Source organism: Chinchilla lanigera, unplaced genomic scaffold, assembly GCF_000276665.1.
Source record: "Chinchilla lanigera isolate Chin_1 unplaced genomic scaffold, ChiLan1.0 scaffold00013, whole genome shotgun sequence".
In the NCBI taxonomy this organism is placed as follows: domain Eukaryota; kingdom Metazoa; phylum Chordata; class Mammalia; order Rodentia; family Chinchillidae; genus Chinchilla; species Chinchilla lanigera.
In genome coordinates, this window is record NW_004955414.1 from 6480341 (window position 1) to 6496816 (window position 16476).

At 42.0% G+C, this 16476-nt stretch overlaps 1 protein-coding gene across 5 annotated transcripts in view; it reads left to right on the forward strand.

Annotated features, from left to right (window-relative positions):
* Positions 1-16476, forward strand: part of Me3 (malic enzyme 3, NADP(+)-dependent, mitochondrial) — a 220084-nt gene that overhangs the window by 144930 nt on the left and 58678 nt on the right. For all 5 annotated transcript variants that reach the window (XM_005379738.2, XM_013512068.1, XM_005379739.2 and 2 more), the window contains 2 exons: positions 814-889; positions 13897-14058. In XM_005379738.2, the coding sequence (XP_005379795.1) occupies positions 814-889; positions 13897-14058 (238 nt within the window). The remainder of the gene's footprint in view (positions 1-813; positions 890-13896; positions 14059-16476) is intronic.

Below are 16476 nucleotides of genomic sequence, written 5' to 3' on the forward strand. Positions count from 1 at the left end.
TTCTGTCTGAATGACTGTGTTACTTCCAGAAGTTGAAGATTTATTATTGTTTTGAGGATGGTAAAGACTTGGCTCACTTCAGGGCTGGTGGGAAGTAAATGTGGAATCTACTAGAGTGCGTGAGAGGACAGGGATCACTCCATAGGCACACACTGTCTCACCCCTGGCCCCAGGGTAGAAGACTCATTTGTGTTCACATACTTTAGGTCTAAACATTAAAAGTTCTAACTCAAGCCTTAAGAGTGTTAAGTAAAATATAGTTTGTCATCCTGTCTTTACAAACACACTTGATGGGCTGGAAGGCTGAGTTGAAATTTTGAATTCTCAGACCCCAATGGTCCCAAGAAAACTGTCTCATGACTGGCATCCTATCCTCTTCCCATCCCAGCTGCATCCCCACTCAGGAGCCTCACATAAAAGTGTCTGGACATCAAACCATCTGTCCGCAGTCCAGTCACAGCCTCAGGCCTCGGGCTCCAGGCACTGTACTGCGGTCTGTACTCAAGAGGATTTGGAGAAGAGACCCACAAGCAGCTGCATGGCCATCTAGCCAGGGAAGTCTAGAGTCCTCAGTACTTGGTCTAGAGGGAGGAAGAGAAAGAGGGTTCAGATTCTGGAGAACACAAACTCCATCTGGGCATAATTCTTGGCCCCATGGGCTCCAGGCATTATGAAGAAGAACAATTGTAGGCATGCGCGAGTTGGATCTTCTATGATTAAGTGGCTGCAAGACCCAATACGTTTGGTCTTTGCTCTATTCCTGTGCAATCTAACTGCCTAGTTTCTCTGTTTGTATGTGTTTGTTTCTCCTAGTGGGCTGTTTATCACCATTCATGACAAAGGCCATATTGCAACAATGCTGAACTCTTGGCCAGAAGAAAATATTAAGGTATGATCTTGATTCCATTGCTATTGCTCTCTTTTTGGGTAAATCTTTTCAGCCTGCATTAGAGTCATTTCCTCTTATAAGATGAGCTGTTATGACCCTGAAGGCAACATACTGCCCTCCTTTACCAGACAAGAATAGACTCCTCATGGTCAAACACAAATGTACCTCAGAGTAGAGAGTACATTAATCAAATACTCATATCAAATTACCCATCATCATCACACCACCATTGTCATCATCACCACCATCATCACCATAGTCATCACCACCACTGTTAGTCTGAAGATATGTTCAGCCTGCACTGAGTGCCTACTAAGTACAAAATGGCAGTTTCCATGGTGAATACAGGAAGAAATCACACAAAACTCTCTTCTCATGTAGCAGGAGGGAAACAAAACAAAAAAAGCTAGGAAGGTAGAACTTGACCAGACCCTCATGAACTTGACCCTCATATATATATATGAGGGACACAGGAAGAGCTGACAGTTGTCAAAGGGACAGACATGACTTTTAGCTCAAGGAAAACCTCAGATGACTTCAAGCAGGAAATGACCCTGGACCTGGGGCTTGAACTGAGGTAAAGTTTGGACAGCTAGGCATTGAAGAGACCAGGATGTAGGCAACAACCTACTGCATGAAGAAAAGGGTTTATGTTGAGCAGTATGTCCTCACGTGGCCTTGTGTATCCCGGGTGTACACAGCAGTAAGGGTTGTATGCAGAGTGACAAAGTGCTACTGGTTTGTCTTCCTAGATTATCAATTTTATTCAAAAATTTGGGAAGAAAACCTTATTTTTGATCAGTGAGAGATTTTATTACAACTCTAAACTTAAATACTTGGTTTTCAATTTGTTTGGCCTTCTTTTCAGCCATCCTTAATATTGCCATTTAGATTTTTTATCATTTTACCTCTTTAAAATATATTTTATTAGTGCCTATGCCTTTTATAAAATAGTGGGTTTCAATGTGGAATTTGTTTTTTATTATTTTTTATTTTTATTAGTACATTTGGAATTATATAATAATTACACTTCTCACAGGGAGCTGGCACATGTACATAGCACATCTTAATTTCTTTGCATCTCCTTCCCCTCTCCCCCTTCACTACTCCCTCCCTGTCCTGGCCCCTTTCCTATTCACAAAAGATCTGTCTCCCTGTTTCTGATTATCTCTTTTTATTTTGGTCTTTATGTATACTTTGGGTTTCTCATATAAGAGAAGCCATGTGATATTTAAGCTTGTGTGTCTAATTCATTTCACTTAACACTATGGTCTCAAAGTGTATCCATTTTCCTAGAAATGATTTCACTTTATCCTTGTTTATAGCATAGTTATATTTTTATACATGCATATAACATATTTTAGTCATGTCCATTCCCCATTCCCCCCATATATACACTTCTACCCTATTCCTTTCCTCTTGTCTAATAATAACAGAGAAAAGTATTTTTATTTAACCAACAGGACAGAATGTGAGATGGAAAGGCTGTGTTAATTTTAAAATATAAAACATTGTAGAAATTTATTAGCCTCTAGCTAAACCTCTGATCTTCTGCCAGAAGAACTTCTGTAGGAAAGTTTAGGGGCTCTGGTATCTTTTGGAAGCAATACAGGTGAAACAAAAATGCCAAGCATCTGCTATTTAGTGAGAGTGTTTCTGGCACAGGAGCTGGGGGAGGACTAGGCCTGAGCAAGCACAGTAGAAGAAATCCTTGGGGCCAGTGCTCACACCAGAGTACCTGCACTGAGAGTCGTGGTGCTCCACCATGATGTGTTCTCCAGGCTCCCTCCTGTTTCTGTCAATTCCCTGAAACCCATCACCACTCTGCAAAGGGCACCAAATACAGCCTCTTCCTACCCACTTTTAGTTGTCTTCCTCTCACTTCTGGTACTCTCTGGGTGGCATTATTATTCAGACCAGAGCAGAAGGGGGCAGCACCTCTGCTCTCAAGAGCCAGGCCTGAGCCACAGGCAAGGCCCTGGAACTTCAGTCCTGGCAGTAGTGAAAGGTTCATTTTGTACATCTTTGTCTAGAAATGATTTTGCCCCATGCATCTCTTTCTTGCTTATCTGCCTAGGCTTCAGTTATATACAGGCACCGGCCTTGCAGGTTTTGGCCCCTGTCTAGACAATCCAATTTCTAGGGTGTGTCTGAGGAAAGCCATTTCACTCGATGGAGAGTTTCCTCTAAGCTGATCTGACTGGGGATGCCACTGAGGACTTGTAAATGAAGGCTTTTCTGCATACCTAGAGTGTCCAACCATGAAGAAACTTGGTACATAGGAGGCATTCCAAAGATGATCACTGAATTGAGTGAACTCAATCAACAGATGTATTAAGCATCTTTCAGGTACCGGGCACTGTATCAGGAACAGAGATAGGGTCTCCATTAATACTGACAGTACCTTTGTTCAAATTATGAGAAATTAGAGAGAATGATGAAAAGATAATCCCCACCTTAACCAGAAATAAAAAGGCACCCACCTCCAAGCTGGCACCAAGGTTTAGTGAGAGACTCATGAGCTGGATGTCAGGTTTCAGTTGCTTCTGTTGTTAGGACACAACTCCCACAACCATTGCTAGAGCCCTGCTGCAAGAGACACAAAAGGAAAAAATACGGATCCTGCTTCAGAATCACTTTATACTATGGTTGGAAAACCACAACATGAACTCAAAAATAGAATGAAGTTACATATACAGTGACTTCAATAAACATATTTTGAGAACGTCCTAAATACTGAGTTCTAAATACCAGAGAGTCAAAGATAGTGGTTATAGAGGCAATGGAGGCTTTGGGAGCTCAAACTCAAGAAAGCCCAAATAGAGAGACATCACCATCTTTAAAGAGAGCGTGTGTTAAATGAGCAGATCTGGGCCAGAGTGGCATCTAATTCAGTTGGATTTGACCACTATTTAGTAAACATCTACTCTGTAAGAGTTTACTGGGGGTATGGGATTAAAGAAGTACATTCTCAAACTCAATGGGGATACAGTCGTTAGAAAGACTGACCTGCAAGCAATGACAGTACACAGTTTCTGTGCTGCCAAAAAGGAGACTGTGAAGCTAGAAGCAGATTGGTGACGAGTCTGTGTCGAGCTGGAGGGACCCAGAGTGGACTGGTGAGTGACTCCTCCACCCTTTATTCCTGTCTCACTTTGGAGGAGCCCACAGGTCAGTTCTAGTTATTATGTAGAGGAAGCAACCCTGCACTTGCAACCAGATGGATGGGCATTCTGGCCTTAAATCTTTCATTTACATGTGTGTACAGAAAACCTCTCTGAGCTTTGTTTTCCTACTGTGAAGATTCACAATAATAATGGTTATACACATTGGAGGGTACTTGAATGGACACTGTCATTTTTGGAGATGGCAGAGGCAGGTGTAGGTAACATATCTGTGCAGTAGCTAGGGGCAGCTGTGGAGGGGGTCTTACCTCAGAATCAAAGGCCACAAATGAGCAGTCAGAAAGACAGCAGAGTGGTGAGCAGTGGAGAAAGAGACTCTGAGATTTGGTGTCCATATACTGGAATGTAGCAACATGAGCAAGAGGAGGAAAGTGGGACCCCAGGATCCAGGAAGGATCTGAAATAAGAACTGAAGCCCATGGGGAAAATGAAGAGAGAGGGACTTCAACAAAGAAGAAGGAGGGAGCATGCTGCGCTTACACTCTAAGCCTGGACTCACTACATGGGAGAGGCAATTTGAACCTGTAGATGCATGGTGGCTACTGGTGACCTCAGAGGCCTCCACAGAAAAACACACAGTGCAAATGAGCAGTGAATGCAGCAGACTGCACAGGCTGGTCAGCTTTTGGGTTCAGATGTCCCTCAGGAGAGGACAATTGGCCGGTAGCCATCTTGGAGAGGGGCCAACTGAGCTCAGAACTCACAGCAACTGCTGGTTCCATCTAATGACTCCCAGTATCAGGGAACTGTGCTCAAATTGGCAGGAGGTCAGGAGCCAAGTTCAACCCAGCAGGAAGATGAGTTCAAGCTGACACAAGGCATAGAGACAGCTACAGACTGAACAAATCTTGTTCCAGCACCACAGCCAGAAAACAGCCTGAACTTCAGTGCAACTAATGGGACAGACTCCCTGGGATTATCCACCACCCCAACATAAAGCTACAGCTAGTTTACTGGGATTAATTAACTCAGATCTAGACTCTGTCTGCCCATGTTATCTACCAGTGCCAGGAGAGACACATCTTGAAGTGGACATTTATTTTCTTATTTTTTTTTTCCTCTCTTTCTTCTCTTGTTCTTTGTTTTGTTGTTTTCTCTTGATTGTTTTTCCTGTTTTCATGGTTCCTTGTTTTTTGTTGGTGTTGTTCTGTTCTTGTTTTTAGTTTTTCCTTCTTTATTTCCCTCCTGTCTTCTGCATCACTTTCCCAAAGTTTGAATGATCTTCCTTTGTCCTCCAACCTTGTTTCTAATCTCTTCCTTTTCTTCTATTTCTCCATTTTCCCCCTAACCCTTTTTAAATTTTCTCCCCTGAGGGTAAAATTGCCATATTGAGAGCTGATTTACTACATACAATTTTCTGGTTTGTTTTAGATTTTGTAATATAGTACAAATCTAGTTCATACAGGTAAAGGTGGCAAGTTAATAATTACTTCAGTTTGTCATTTTCTAAGTTATGTTTAATGCTAATATTATCACTGATTGTACGACATTAGCCAAGGTGACATAATTGTTCTAACAAGTTTTTCTTCCTGGAGGGACCTAGAGCAGACTGGTGAGTGACTCCTCTATCTTTCATTCTCTACCAAGATCAAGATTACCTAAGGGTCATAAAAAATACTATGGGCCAGGCCATAGAACCAGGGGCTGGGCCAACTAGGTAGCAACTTCTCATCCCTTATAAATTGAGGAGATAGGATCATGTAACAGACTCAAAACCCAAAAGCCAGCTATACCTGGAAGACACCTCTGAGGAGCAGTCATTTCCTATGAGTTCTAAATACTAACAGTACAGCTACTCACCAGAGGCAATTTACAAGCATCATCCAAGAAATTAAGCCAAAAAATAAATAGAAAATGAAAAGACACTGAAACAAGATGCAACCCCAGTATCCCTGAAGTGGTAACAGCAGAAGCAACTAAGCAAATGAATGGAGCTCTAAAAAAATTAAATCAGAAATAATTTCTCAGATAACTACAGAAATGGTGACTGTTTTAGTTACTTTCCTCTCATTGCTGGGACAAAATACCTGACACCCAAAATTAAGGAAAGAAAAGTTTATTTAGTTTACAGTTTGTGGAAGTTTTAGTCTGTACTTGGCTGGCTCCAAGGCAGAGTGGCACATGGCAGAGGGCAACAGTTCATGGGAGCAGAAAACAGCAAAAGCAGCAAAAGCACAAGGGGTGGAGTAGAGGCAAGCAGCCTTTTTCCTTCCCTTACATCATATGTAAACTACCCACCCCAGGGCTAGTGTAGCAGTCATGCCCATGAATCAATCATAAACTCTAATAACTTGCCCCATGACTGCAGGAGGATTTGGGGGGACATCCAGACACAAACCATAACAGTAACCACAGTGAAAGACATGTCAGTGACTCTAGAGCAGATATAGATTAAAAAAAAAAAAAATAGAGAAGCCTAGGAAAATGATGGAAACCACAAACATGCAACATAGGAAAGAAATGGAATCCATGAAACATTCAACTAGATAGCAAGAACATTAAAAATTCCATTGAAAGTATAAGCAGCACAATGAGCCAATGTGAAGACAATTTCAGATACAGAAGAAAGGATTACAGCCAGCAATCATGAAAAGAGAAATTTCTTAAACATAGTGAGGGACCACAAGAAATAGATCCAGCAGCTGCTAAATGACAGAATAATGAAGAAGAAGATTGTACAATTGATCAGAGTCAATGAAAATCAGGAGACAGTGCAAATGATATTTTTAAAAAACCTGCTCACAGAAATCATGGCAGAAAACTTCTCAAGCAGGGAAAAAGAATTTGATATAACAAATAAGAAGTATATAGAACTTCAATTAGCCATGATCAAAAAAGTCTACAGCAAGGCATATAATAGTCAAGATTCCAGAAATTCAACACAAGAACGGAATATTAAAAGCTATTAGAGAAAAAAAACAAACCACCTATACAGGAAAGCCCATCAGAATCACAGCAGAATTCTCAACACAAACTCTCAAGTCGAGGAGAGCTTGGAGTGAATATATATATATGGGAGATGGTAGATAAAAGACAAAAATGAGAAAAGAAGGAAAAAATAGAAACAAAGTTTTTGTAAAGAGGAGAAGAGATTGGAAATAAAAAGAATTAAGATATATCATGTATAGGTACAAGTTCCCTGTAATGAATGTGATCATTATTTATACCTAAAATATACCAATAAACTCAATTAATTAAAAAATAGGCATTCATATGATTTGGCCCCCCAGACATATTTGATTTGGCTTTCAGTGGTTGTTGAAATTTTTGAATTTGTTTTAAAATCTGGAAATTTCATTATACAAAATAAATATCAAAACACTTGAATTTCTTGCTTCTTGGAAAAAACAGGAGCTCTGAATATTGGGCCTATAGCTTGGCATGTAAACAAGCACTCTGTGGCATATTTGGTTGCCTTTGTGTACCCCAGACCCTTATTCTGCCCCATTCACTGGCCTTTTCTGGAAGTTTGCCTCCCTCCACCTCCAAGATGACCTTTTAAAAGTTCAGAATGTTCCAAGGAGTAGTCTTGCTTGCTCCTTTCCTGATGTTTTCTCCAGATGCATTAAAAAGAAGAGGTAATGCTCCTCCTACGCAGGTAAGGAATGCCCACTCATCATCCCTTGAATGGTACTTGATAACTGACACAGGACTTCTTCATCATTTTCAATCCATCTCACAGGCACTGTAATTAAAGTGCCAAAATCCCTGAAGTGGGTCGTAAGGACAGGTACAGATGTATTTTCCTTAGATGAACAAGCTAACTGATTTGCCTGAGGTCCACAAAAAGAGTGTCAGTTCCCATCACCATAGCCTGCTGCTGAGCCACCTCTCTCCTAGCTGCTGAGTGGGGGAGGCAGTTTTTTCAAGGCACAGGTGTCTTTAGACCCTGGTTGCCTGGATGCAGAGGAAGATTGGTTCAGAGCACCTTCCAAGTCAACTCAAATGTTGAAAAATGACTTTCTATTGTTCCCTAGCTAGAGAGCAGAGCAGAAAACTAAGATGCATGAGAGGTAGGCCATTAGGGAAATGGGGCTGGAGCCCAGGACTGGGGAATTATGAAGCTTTGTGCACACTTGTTTAGGGAGGAAGGGGCAGGCCACATGAGGCCACCAAGAGATGTCCAGCATAAATCACAAAGAAGAGTGAAAATTGCTTTTCTTATTTTTTCTCCACAGTGGGCATTGCCTGGAAATGGAAGGCAGCTCAGCTAAGAATCACCCTCCTCCCCAACAGTTTCCCCAAGTTCCTAAATCTTTCCATTATCCCAGTCCCAACAGGTTCTGGAGGGAGCATTGAAAGACAATTGGGTATGGAGCCAAGGGAGCATCCTGCCATATATACCAGCTATGTGGGTACTTAAAGTTGAACAAAATTGCCAGGGCCAGGTGCCTACCCAGCATGCATAGGCATGGTCTGTGCAACTCCCACCTCTGTGCTCAGTGTGAGTGATTGGATTTCCCTGGAAACAGACTTTGAGATAGAAATTAGCATATTAGAAAATGTTCCTGGGTGAACACTGGTGACAGGAGGCAGGATAGATCAGAAAAGTTCAGCTACAGTGAGGTTTATAAGAAAGGGTGAGCTGAGCCCATGAGGCTCCAGAGCAATAAAGGCCCTTCAGAGTCTTGCTGAGTTGGGGCAAGAGCATGGGCCTTTCTTCTCCTGCAGTGACCAATAATTGTTCACAGGCTCCCCCTGGAATGAGGTATGGCCATTTAACGAGGTGGTGCTCTTTGGTGGAGAAAATTCCCCAAGTGGGCTGATAGCTGAAAGTATAGATGTGGAAATAACTCTGTTAGAGGAAAAAGCTGAAAAATTAGGTTCTTTGCAAGTAAGGAGTACAATCAAGATTTGAACTTCCAGGCATGGTGGCACATGCCTATGATCCCAGCACTCAGAAGGCTGAGGCAGGAGGAGCACTATGAATTTGAGGCTTGGGCTACATAATGAGTTCAAGACCAGCCTGAACTACAAACTACACAGTAAGACCCTGTGTCAGAAAACCAAAAAAGAAATTGAATGTGCATTTTGTTTGTTTTGGGAAGAGAAGAACAGGAAGAAGGGAGAGGAAAAGGAAAAAGAATCAGAAGAAGAACTAGAGGTTGTACACACAGTACTATAAGCATCCTATGACCATAACTACAAGTCTAAAGCCCTAAAGCAATCAAGAAATCATAATCCTCTGGTCAGTCTTGGGTCAGTTCTGTCAGTTCCCAGCTATGTCAAAGGGCATGCTCACTAAAGCAGAAAAGGACCCAAGTTTGAGATACACAGGTAAAGACAGAACATGGAGCACTGCTCTCCAAATTTCCTGCTGGGAGTACTGCTTTGTTTCTCTTGTGTGAGAAAACAAAAGGGTAAATAAGGACCAAAATGGATGATAGATATTGGGAAGTAGGAAGAACATGTTCAAATGAAAAAGGGAATGGGGATGAGAGAATAAAAGGAAAAAATGAAAACAAACCTTTTGTAAATGGGGAGAGGAAGAAGGATTGAAGGGAAGGGGGAATGGAGGGGAAAAACATGTGTTATATACATGTACAAATTCCCCATGATGAATGTGTATCAATAAAATTAATGTTAAAAAGACAAAGGAGTTATGAGTTATGCAACTTCCAACAAGAAAAATGTCACTTTATGCTCTGTGTCGGCTTTGTCGCATTGCCCAATATTTACTGAGTATGTATCACATTGTAAGCACCCTGCTAAGTGCTAAAGAATCAAAGACAACACAACCTATCACTTGCTCCTAAAAAGCTTAGAATTACTATGAAAGACAAGGAAATATATCTAACTGTAGATCAAGCGAGAGTGATAGATACTTTGGGTGAGGAAAATGTTGTGGATATTCAGGGGAGGATGTAATAACTTCCAGAAAGAAAGCTTCATGGAGGGAGCTACCTTTTGAACTGTTCCTTGAAGCATGCAAAGATGGCAGGATTCAGGCCAAGGACTGAGAAGCGAAATAGCATGGAATATGCAGGAAAATATAAATCTCATACAGAGTTGGGAATATTTTAGTTATGAAAGAAGACGGAGAAGATAAAAGGGAAGTTCAGAGAAGATTAGAACTAGGCTGTGGACATCGTAAATGTCAATGTAAGTTGTTTGAGCTTCATTTTTATGGGGATCAGGAACCTTTGTATATTTGGGGACAAGAAGTTGATACATGTGGTTGTACTTTGGAAAGTAAAGTGGAATGGAAAAAATGTAAGAGTCAGAAGGCAGAACACCACTGCAGTAGTGCAAGTGAGAAGCGGACTGGTTGAGAAGGCAGTAGCACTGGTATGAAGATGCTGGAAGCAATGCCAGAAGCAGGGAGCAGGTAAATCAGTAAAACTTGATGGTTAATTAATGGCAGACAGGATTCGGAGTATAAAATTTGAACTTGAGAGATATAAGGGAACAGAAAGAAAGACAGCAGGGTAAGAATGTTCAAAAGGGGTAAAAAAGAGAAAAGGATTATTCTGATTAGGAACTTTTGTAGTTTGTGAGTATTGGACGTAAAAGTGGCAATGTTCCGCAGTTAGCTACAAATGTCACCAGTTTAAGAGATGACAGTGGGAGCTTTTAGGATGGATGAGAATGTTAAGGTTAGAATGCCGTTAAGCCTGTCACAAGCAGACATTCTTGAAAGTTTTTTGCCAAGCTCTCGCTTTGTTTTCTCTTTCATTTGACACATGGTCTTTTTGTGTTATAGAGAGTAAGAAATAATATATAATCTTTGCCCCAAATAATGATCATCATTATAATCATAAGAGTAGTGACTATTTACTGATCTTTTAAGTTAAGATATATATTATTTAAGTTAAGATACATATTATTTTCATCTTAATATTAATCTGATGAGTTATGCATTATTATACCATTTTATGGAAAAATTAAAGGTCAGAAAATTATCTATTTACCCAAGATTATATATGGAACATTATTAAGGAGTCTCAATTGAAATGCTATTTACTGGTTTCCAAAGCCCCTGCTTTTAACCTTTAGAGTGTTTGATGGGACAGAATGTGCATTCTGAATAAATTGAAGTAACATATGGTACATTTTACATTGGCTCATCGAAATATCTGAGGCTGGGTAATGTACAAAAAAAAAGTCCCTTACTTAGTTCTCATTACTGTAGGTTCAAGTGTGTGATCCTGGCATCAGCTCAGCCTTAGTAAGTGTTCTTCCATAACTCACTTTTATGGAAACTAATTGGGTCACATGAGGAGTATTTTAATTTCTTCAGAGGACAGTAGCATTGTGCACATGATTTGGTACCTAGCAGTTAATTAATGTTTGTAGAAGGCAGGGAAGTGACAGAAAGTGTGTGTGGTAGATATAGCAAGTGCTAGCGGGCTGGATTTGCCCTGCTGGAGAATGTGAAGGGCCATCATGGAGAGAAGACTGTAGAGGTTGGGAGGGGGAGATTATAGGAGGATTAAGAATGTATCTGGAAAGAGTAAGGAAGCCAATTTGGCAAGAGGGTGCAGTTATATATGTATATCTCTCAGGAGGTAAATCTCAGAAGGTATGTTGGATTCAGGTTACTAAAGAGTTAAGCACTTTGGACTCCATCCTATGAGAAGTTAGAAGATACTGAAAGTCTTTGAGCCTGGGAATGACATAATTAAAAATCGGCTTTTGAGACAGTAAATCTGACATTTGTTGGCAGAAGAGATTAGGGGAAAGATGAGGGGCAAGCAGTTCATTTGTGAAGCTGTTGCCACAAGTCAATCTTCTGCACAGTAGGATTGAGAATGGAGGATAGAAAGAGCTGAGGCGTCTGCTCAGACATAGCTGAGCTGCACTGAAAAGCCCCCATCACCATCCTAGGTTTATAGGGATAATGCTCTGGAGTAGCTGCTTCCCTCTCTTTAACCTCCTATTATTTCCTACCCCCTCAGCAGGGAAAAGAATTCTAAGAAAATGGGAACCAGAGTAAGGAAACTTTGATTAGGAGGCATAGTAGAGAAGTACCCAGAGTTTGGGCTCTTGGGAGCAGCATCCTTGCACAGCGTGCAGCAGGAGAGCTGCTGAAAGGAGATCAGAAGCAGGCTGTGGACAAGGTGAAGCAGGATGAAACTTTGGGTGAGGAAGCCATGAGGAATGGATGGCAGAAAGAGTCCTGAACCAGGAGCCCAATACCTAACTGGAATCTCCCATTGCCACATACACAACCAAAGTGACTTCATCTCATCTCTCCAAGAGCGCTACAGTTTCCTCACCTGTGAAACAGATCTAGCAGACTTCAGACAAGAATTGACCTGCCCAGGCCCTGGGAAGGGTCAGGTGAAACGTGGGTTGTGTGCACTGTCTACAAAGGTAGTGAATCTAATCTAAGGGGCCGTGTCATGAGTTTTATAGGTGTGCCCCACTTCCAAAACCCCCTTTTCAGAAGTGGAGGAATGTTTTTAGGGTCTCTACAACTATTTGGATCAAAAGGCAGCACCAGCCTATATGTGCTCGCATCTCTGGAGAGACAGAGAAGAGAAGTGAAAGATACCATGGGCCCTTTCAGAACTCTCCCAAGGCAAGAATGGGTTTTCATCTCTTTATTCCAGTGCTTTGCATTGTTTCTGCATGGATTAAAACCTGAGGTGCCATGGACAGAGTATTTGGGGGACAACTAGGATATCCCTAGCTCAGAGCTGATCCTGAGTTCTGGTCCAAAGCCAGGTTTCCAGCTCTTTTAGAGATGGAAAAAGCTCATGATAAAAAAAAAAAAAAAAAAAGAAAAAGCTCATGATGGAGAGTAGGTTGTGGCGATCTATAAACAATTCCATTGTCTCCCCAGGGTGTTCCTTTTATCCTGACGTTCATGGTCCTTTCGTGTCTAATTCCTGCCTGGTTTTCCATTCTTTTGTCTCAGGCAATCTACACCTCTTTGTTTCCCATACATATCTTACATGACCCCAACTCCATGCTGTATCTTAACTTCCTTTTGCAGTAACTGCCTTTCCTCCCAACCAGCATCCACACAATCTCCACCTGTCCACAGCCCGGCACATGCATCCCCTCATCCATGAAGGGTTACTCTACAGGAGTAAATCTTCTGTCTCAATCTCTGCTGCCCCTTATACTATACTGCTGGAGTCAAGCCACCTCCCAAAGTCATGATAAAAGAATAAAAAATATCCATTGTCACCATATAATAATATCTATCATAACCATCAGCTGCCTCAGCATTTGTTAATTTATAGCAGTTAATCCTTGAACTAGCACTATGTCTAGTTCATTTTCAGCTCTCAGTGATTGTTTGCCAAGTGCAAAAGGCAATCCTAGCACAGCTTGAGAATTTCTGATCTCACATGAAATAGTGATTCTAGGAGACATCGCAAGGAGAGCTGTTCCTTGCATACTGGATTTATCATAGTCCAGAAGCAGACCGGAGAGTATTTACATCAGTCTCCAAACCCTGGAGCTGCAGCAGCAGCGTGAAGGCTCACTTTTATTTTCTCCTTTTATTATGTCCTTCCCTACCTGCCCTCCCCTCAAGCCTCAGGTTGAAATTGTGTGTTTGTGTCTTTCAGGGAGAGTAAGTAACTGTGGTTTCCCCGCAGCTGTTTCTGCAGCCCACCCGCTGACCCTCAGCAAGCAGGGGAGATGTCTTCCTGTCATTGTGCTACAGTAGGGTTTCTCACCAGCCTGCCAAAAAGGACAGCCACCTGCAGTGAAAGGCTCCTCTAGCCTCATCCCAGACAAGCTATTTCATCCCCTGCAAAGTCAGTGGGCATTTCCTTGTCAAGCCTGACATGCTAGGGCACTGACATGAGCACCTTATCACTGGAGGTGCTTCCCTGATTGATGGCAACCTGCTGTGTTTTTCAGGCCGTGGTGGTGACTGATGGGGAACGCATACTTGGCTTGGGAGACCTGGGCTGCTACGGCATGGGCATCCCGGTGGGCAAGCTGGCCTTGTACACAGCCTGTGGAGGGGTGAACCCGCAGCAGTGCCTCCCCGTCCTGCTGGACGTTGGCACCAACAATGAGGTAACGGGCTCTCTAGGCCAAGAGCTCTGCGGCCGGAAGAGGACAGAGGTGGATGGGTGGGGAGCACTTTCGGGGGGCAATTGTATCTATGTAGCAGTGAGCTATTTCTTTCCTAGCACTCCTTCACCAGGGCACTCCTTTCCCTCATTCGCCTGCCCTTCCTCTCCCACCCCCTCCCACTTCTGTGTCCCCTTGCTTCTTCCTGTACCTCCTTGAGAGCCTCTGTGCCCTTGATGACTCCTGCTTGAGTTTCCCTTTATCCTTAGCCTCCATGATCCCACACAGCTTCCATTCCCCATGAAGCCGCCTGACCCATTGGTAGAAATAGTAGCCAGCACGGGTGAGTGGGCCATGCTCTTCAGCATTTTGGAGGTGAGCTTCCTCAGGGCAAAGATTAAAACTCAAAGCACCAGGGCTTGGGGCTGAAAAGTCTGAATCAGGCAGATGAAAGTCCTGCAAACATGGTGAGAGAAACTAAGCCAAGCTGTGGGTAAGATCCACCTGCAGAATTCCAGGAGGTTTGGGATTGAAGTGTTTATGTGTGCCTGTGATCCTCAGCTGTTTGTCTCTGTGTTTAAAAAAAAAAAAATGAAAAAGTATCCCAGAATCCCTTTTTAATGACTGCATTAATCAGCTTTCTTGTTGCTGGCACCAAATACCTGGTTACCTGGAACACAGAAGGAAGGTTTATTTTAGCTCACAGTTTCAGAGGGTTCAGTCTATAGATGTCTGCTCCAAGGCAGAAAATTCACAGTGAGAGGGCATAAAAAAACAGCTGCTCAACTCCACATTTGTTATAATTTACATAAAGCTGTTAAAGTTATTTTTAGGCTTTTTGCAAAGATGAATTGTGCACTGATAACCCTGTTTTGTAGATCAGTCTTGTCCCTCTTGATTATTTCTTTAGGATAAATTTCTAGAAACTGAAACACTGACAAAAATGGAATGTTCATATTTTAGATTTTTGATTCACATTGTCAAAAAGATAATACTGCATTCTGCTGGGACCTCTTTCAAGAAAACATGCCAAGATCTTAGCATGGACTTCCTCTTCCCTGGGCACCGTACAGCCGCATTTCAAGAATGAGCACTGTAGCTCCTGGTAGGGAATGTTTCAGCAGCTTTTATCCACGATAACAAATGAGGAAGAGACAGGCAAGAGCTGAGAAATCATAGAGACAGGGTGAGATGAGTGAGGGTAAAGGTACTGGGACTAGGACTCTATGGAAAAGCCGGGACCCTTACACCAAATTTGTAACAAACCCGCCAAGAAGAAAATGACCACAAATGGCCAGCAGCAATCATAGGCCAGGCCCTTATACCCTGTTAAAACCTTGTAATTCCAAATTATACGAGTTAAATCTACTTATAATGTGAGAGGAGCATCTGTCCTTATTGTCTTTTTCCCACTGAGGAAACTGAGGCCCAGGGAGTTGAATTTGACCCAGAAGACCTGTTGGAAGTGGCAGGACTAGGATCCTAAATGGACCCTAAATGGAGGCCTGCTCCTCTCCTCAGGATTACAAGCAGCCTGTGCTCATGCCCCTGCCTGAGCTTCTGTTGTTTTATAAGTAAATATCATCTCTTGATGTTTAGAATTTTTATTAATAATTTTAGAACAGTAATTTTTAAAAGACAAAAGAAATAGCATTTTTCTCACCATGCTACATTTCTGTCCTCTCCCAATACTTTTTCTGCACATATACATAGATGTAATTATTCCCTGGTTGTGACTGTCATGTGCATGTAATTTCGTTCCATTTTTTTAAATTAAGATTATTTTGTGAACACTTTCTCTTTACTTATTTAATAAAAGTTTACTAAGTGTTTAGTAGGTGTCAGACACTCTGCTAGGCATGAGGAGATAAATGAGATCCAGGCCTGGGTGGAATATTCTAGCTGACAGTATTTCCACACTGTCACCTAATTGATCATTTTAATGTGTTGTGTCCTACATCTACTCAAAATGTCTGCCTCTCCCCTGAGGGTTCACTCAGAACACAAGAATTCAAACTTGCACAGTGACCAACATTAAAAAAGATGATGATTTATCTCTTTTCAAATGAATTTAATGTCATCTCCCACACTATAGTTCTTTTAAAAATTGAATCCATTTGCAAAATTTTTCTCTCTAAAAGTCCAGGGATACATCTTTCATTCAGAGCAAGCCTGGGCTACAGGAGAGGGAGGCGTGGCCTTGCAACTTTTATCTCACACATCAGTGCAGGAAGGGTGCTGTTGTGAGGGGTTTTAGTGTCAGAATAACTAGGCCACCTGTGAGTATGCCTCCATAAAAACTCCTGAGGCAATAGGAGTTTTATTAATCAGAGTCAAAGAAAACAGCCCTCCAGATTTCCTGTTGAAGGAAAACATCTGTTGTCTACAGCCCTGAAGCTGAGTCACTTTTACCTGCCAACA